The sequence below is a fragment of the Carassius carassius genome, chromosome 43 (genome assembly GCF_963082965.1).
Source record: "Carassius carassius chromosome 43, fCarCar2.1, whole genome shotgun sequence".
NCBI classification, from domain to species: Eukaryota; Metazoa; Chordata; class Actinopteri; order Cypriniformes; family Cyprinidae; genus Carassius; species Carassius carassius.
In genome coordinates, this window is record NC_081797.1 from 20867728 (window position 1) to 20873727 (window position 6000).

General features: G+C 36.1%; 1 protein-coding gene and 1 gene segment (V, D, J or C); both read right to left on the minus strand.

Annotated features, from left to right (window-relative positions):
* LOC132125468 (uncharacterized) overlaps window positions 1-6000 on the minus strand; it is a 1183551-nt gene that overhangs the window by 483899 nt on the left and 693652 nt on the right. The gene's annotated exons all lie outside the window — the stretch shown is intronic.
* Window positions 294-1677, minus strand: LOC132124839 (Ig lambda-3 chain C region-like). The segment is given in 2 exon segments: window positions 294-607; window positions 1668-1677. Coding segments are annotated over 2 exon segments (324 nt in total).

The window sequence follows — 6000 nt, forward strand, 5'->3', positions numbered from 1 at the left end:
GCTTCTGAAAAACACCTGCACAAACACTACATGCATCTTCATCTGTTAGTTGAATGATGTTGTCAGACACAAATGGAGTTTGTTGAGAAGCTTTATTGAATGTTGCGGCAAACACAGCAGATTGAAAGATCAGCCAGTGCTTTGACACTAGAGCTCTCTTTCAGTATTGAGTTGTAAATGACTACAGCTGCAGCACTAGACTCATGTGAATCCTGCCTGACACAGGACACTCAGATACGCTCATCTTCAGGAGAGAGCAGCGCTCACTGGAGAAACATCAGCACTGCGAGCGACTAACAGCGACTCTTGTGGAACGAGGCCTCATGAGGAGCTCCATCATGTGTTACTCTGCAGACATACAGCTCTCCCGCTTCCCAGCGTGATTTGCTGAGGGTCAGGACACTACTGCGGCTGTAGCGGCCGTCCTGCTCGCTCTCTGCGCTGGTCACAACCCCCTCGGTGACCTCTGAGCCGTCCAGTGTCCAGCTCACCAGCGCCCCCTGTGGAGAGTAAGAGCTGAGCAGGCAGAGCAGTGCGGCTGAGTCTCCAGAGATCTGCAGAAAAGAGGGCGGCAGCAGAGACACTGAGGGCTTCACTGTGGGACCAGCTGCAGGAGACAAACACAAAACATTCACAAACAACAAGACAACAAGATTTCAACAAGACTTTCAGCAGCAGACATGAGGAGTGCAGTCAAAATTACTACAATCTCATCATTCATGATATTCAATATCGCTACAGCTGATATATATGCAATATACAAACTGCACAATCACTATATTAATTTCTGTGTAACCTCATAAATGAAATCTAACATATTCAAACTGCTATCAGTGAAAACAGAAATATATAATATATTTAAGTAGAGATAATCTCTCATATTTCTTCTGTGCATTTTTTTCGCAACATAATAATACTTTGTTAAGACTATGGCTCAGAACAAATTATATCATAAGAATAAAAAAAGCGTTTCTAAATGTACATATATTTTTTCTTGTATTATAAACCATTGATTCATAAGCACAACACGAAATTTAAAATCATTGAATTAAATAGAAAAGTAATTATTCATTCATATTCAAATGCCACTTTTTCATATGTTATATCTACAAAAAAAAAAAAAGATTTATGAAAACAGTGTAAAAAAAATAGTGAAGCAAAAACAAACCTGTGATGCGTTTACACAAGATGTATGTGCTAAATATGAATAAAAAGTCAATTAAACATTTTGAATGTATTTTGGGGTGTTTTACAATAATTATTTAATAATAATTATTTCCATTATCATTTAAAGAGTTTATTTCTCTCACTTACAATAGACATGATTCAGTTTGATTTTTATAGTACTCTGTCCACTTTTTTAACAAGTATGCCGTTTTCTGTTAATGTGCAAGACTTACTGGTTCATTATCCTCTGTAGGGAAACAATGAGAAGAATAACAAGTGTGTAAACGATAAAACTGTTTGCACTACAAACCAGTGTGTTCATAATTAAGAGACTGTAATACAATAACATAATATGGTAAGACAAATAAATTTGCATTAAGCTAAAAGTGTTGCATCTACACTGATATCATATATATATATATATATATATATATATATATATATATATATATATATATATATGTATATTAGCAGCACTAGCAGTTGTGAATCCTGCCCACTTCTTTGCATCGTCAGCACATGCTTCAGTGCTCTGAGAGTGTTTATAGAGCTGTGAGTTTAACACTTCATGACTGAGAGCAGAACAGAACACAATCTTCATCATCATACAAGACACAACAACAACAATGAACAACATCATCATCCTCATCTGGACCATTGCAGCTTTTATTCATGGTAGAATTATCATTTGTGACAGTAATATTATGCTGTTGCTGTTTTATAGCTTTTTAATATGCCAATATTATGCTATAAGTAAAATTTACATTTTTATTGTTTTTATTCAGAATCCAGAGGAATCACTGTGACTCAGCCTAAAGTTAAAACTGTCCAGCTCAGTCAATCAGCTACAATAGAGTGTAATCTGGATGTAGGACTAACCTCTAATGATTTGGCTTGGTATCAGCAGAAACCTGGAGAAGCTCCTAAACTCCTCATTTATTACATAAGCAACCTCCAGTCAGGAACTCCATCTAGATTCAGTGGCAGTGGATCTGACTATGAAAGTGATTTCTCTCTGACCATCAGTGGAGTTCAGACTGAAGATACAGGAGATTATTATTGTCTTAGTTTACACTATCCAGTCAACAGTCAATATGTGTTCACACAGTGATAAAGAGTCGTACAAAAACCTTTGTCAGTCAGAGTCACAGTGACTGCACTGATACAGCTGAGAGACACTGCAGCTGCTGATGGAGAATGTGATTAAACACATTTTCTTTATTTATTATTTACTTGATGTGAAAGTTAAAGTTCTTGGTGTGTCATTATAATCTCTTCAAATCAGTGCACGGAAAGTATGGACCATGTAATGGCACACTTGAGGAGATACAGTATGTAACAAACAGCAGTTTCATGAGAATACAATATAAACTTAATTGTCATTATTATGATATGGTTTGACATTTGCCAATAAGTCAAACCATGCAATGATAATATTACAATTTGGTTTCTACATCATAGTCATTTGCCATATTGCAACGTGACACTACTCAAATAATTTTTTCTTCTTGTTTGTGGTATTTTTGAACTCAAGCACACAAACCACATGAACACAGATGCTTCACATAATGTCTATTTGACGCATGCTTCAATGTAGGACTGAAAAGGGTTCCTTCTGACACTATTGGCGGTTTTCTCGATGTACCTGTACATTGATGGAGTAAGAGGCTCTTTGTGGATTTTCCAACTCATTTCAGAGAATAAAGAGTCAAACTCATATTTGAGTGATTGTGTTCCTCTCAGAATAGAGCAGCTCCGTCAGCAGATGTTCAGCGTCCTCACAGGAGCTTCATGATACAGCTGTGTAAAAGCACACATGCACTCTTTTCTGATGTTGTTGGTGAAAGCAGAGCAGATGTCAGACGAGAGAGAGTAAAGCTCAGTGTGGAGAATGATTGGGGTCTATCATGTGCTGTTGGTCTCCATGTGAGACATCAGTGAGTATCCAGAGGAGAGAGTGAGTGGATCTGCTCTGAACAATGATCTCTCCTCACTTCTCTTTTTTTTTTTGTTAACAACTGTTTATTGAAATTTCTTCTCTGAACAATAGTATAAAACAGAAAGCAACTGTGCAAATGTACAACCCACCCCAACCCATCCCACCCCCTGGTAGACTAAAGAGTAGAGAAGATAAATAATAAATAAATACATAAAGTAAAAAATAATAATAATAATAATAATAATTAATTAAGTAATAATAATACATCAAATACAGAAAAAATCATATTTACAAAGATTTTAGAAAAGATGAAACAACATTAAAATATGAATGCCATAAATTAACAGTTTTCACATTAGATCTATGTATACAAGAAGTTGAGAGTTCCATGGAGATAATGTCTAACAAATATACCACCCAGTTTTGTCTGTCCGATTTACTAGCAACTTTTTCGCTGCAGTGAGAGCAGGTAACAGTAAACATCTTTGTTGGACGGACAAGGTGAGGTCAAGGTGTAAAGTCATTCATGAAAAAATGGCGTGGAGTCAAACATATCTCAGTACCCATACCCAACAAATAAGAAAGGTCCTGTGAGAGCTGAGACTAAAAAGGAGAGAGAGAGGGGCACTCCCAAAAAAAAAATGCAAAAATATGCCTAAAGATCCTTGCGAACAGAGATTGCACTTAGGAGATGACGACAGATTCATATGAAAACGTTTCATTGGAGTCAAGTAAACACTATGCAACAATTTCCAATTAATCATTTGATGGTTAGGGTTTTTAGAAGACAGTTTAAACATTCCCCATATCTGATCCAAAAATAAAACATGCACATCCTCATTAAGATCCTTAGCCCAAACAGTTGTTATAGATAAAGATTTGTATGAATGCTCAAGAAGAAAAAGATAGATGATTGAAGCAGAAGAGGGAAATTCCTCAGAGGGAAGGATTAGTTTGCCCAAAGGGTGAATAGGCAGTTGAGAGTTCCAGGGCACCCTATATGCCTGTAGGGCTGATCTAATGCGCAAATACATAAAAAAAGAAGTGCCTTACAGATTATATTGAGTTTTGAGATTCTGGAAGGATTGTAAACCACCATCATCATAGATATCTCCCAGAGTGTTTACTTTATGATGAGTCCATTGTGGACAATGGAATGGAGTATTGCATGACAAAAGATTATTATTGTGGAAAATTGGCGAATGCTTATGCCAAACTGTAACTAGTTGTAAACGTCTTTCAACATCCCTCCATGTGGAGAGGAGATGGGTTACAATGGGACCAAACCTAGATTTACACTGCCTAAGCGGAACCCCCGAAAAAACATGATGTTTCAATTTATATGGATAAACAATAGATTCCTCAATTGCTCTCCAAGATACAGAAGCATCAGGGACAAACCAAACTGATAAAGGGCAGAGGGAAAAGACTTGAGCATACAGTCTAAAATTAGGGAAAGATAGACCTCCATGTAATCTACTTCATTGTAAGGTAGTCAGTTTAATACGAGGATGTTTCCCATTCCATATATATCTTGAAACACTTGCATCAAGTTTGTTCCAGTAGCCAACTGGTGGAATGTGAGGAATCATAGAAGAAAATAAATTAATATTTGGAAGAACATTCATTTTAATCACCGATATACGAGCCTGAAGAGAAGTAGGAAGACGAGACCAATTTTCTAAATCTGAGGATATTTTGGCTAGAATACTATTATAGTTTTTCGAAATAATTTATTGCAGGGAAGGAAAAACATCCATCCCCAAGTACTTAAAGTTTAGAACCACTGGAATAGGTACAGAAAGCGAAATGGGATCAAATTTAGAATTGAGGGGAAGTAGACATGACTTACTCCAATTAATTTTAAATCCAGAGAGAAATCCAAAATGGTCGAATAAATTCAATACAAGGGGAATAGATTGTGATGGGTTCTCCAAAAACAATAAGATATCATCAGCGAATAAAGAAATATGATGATAAGTATTCCTTATACTTATGGGAGAAATAGTTTCAGATTGTCGGACCGCTTGAGCTAAGGGTTCCAAGGATAAGGCAAATAACAGAGGAGAAAGTGGGCAACCCTGACGAGTCCCTCGATGTATAAAGAATGGGTTAGAACAGACAGAACCTGTGAGAACAGAGGCTGCTGGATTGTTTGCTTATTGTTTATTATTTAGATCCCCATTAGCTACTTCATTAAGCAGTAGCTATTCTTCCTAGGGTCTTAACCATTTTTACCAGAATATTAACATCAAAGCAGTACAACAATGAGAGCAAATACAGAAGTGCACACAACATCTTCTAAATCGTATAACTATCACACACAAACAACACAGCATAACACATATGCACTAAACATAACATAACAATTAAAAATATAACAACAAACAAATAAAAATAATAATAATAATAAAATAATAATAATAATAATAAATACAAATAAATAAATAAATAATAATGAGAAGAAATACATAAAATAAAATATAAATACATAAAAAAATAAGAGAGAAGGAATACAACTAAAACAAATATTATACCACTCTAATCAGTAAGTGATACTGTATGCTCAATGAAACTATCTAGTAACTATAAGTTCAGAAGTAAACATTAGAGTGAATGGTGAAAGACAGTCGCCTAACCATTTAGAGCATCTCTTCTCGATTGGATAGCAAATGACCAACTGAAGTTCACTGAGAGTTGGTGGATGAATGGGATCTAAGAATCTTGCTTCTTCTGGGGAGTATAACAATTTGGGTTCGCCTCGATTGAGAATGACCTTCAGCATTGCGGGATAGAGAAGAAACTTCTGGATGCCTGTCTCTCTCATTTCTATGGTGCCAGTAAGGTGACTTGTTCGGTTTACTTAGTTTTGTCTGGCTACGACATAATAACTC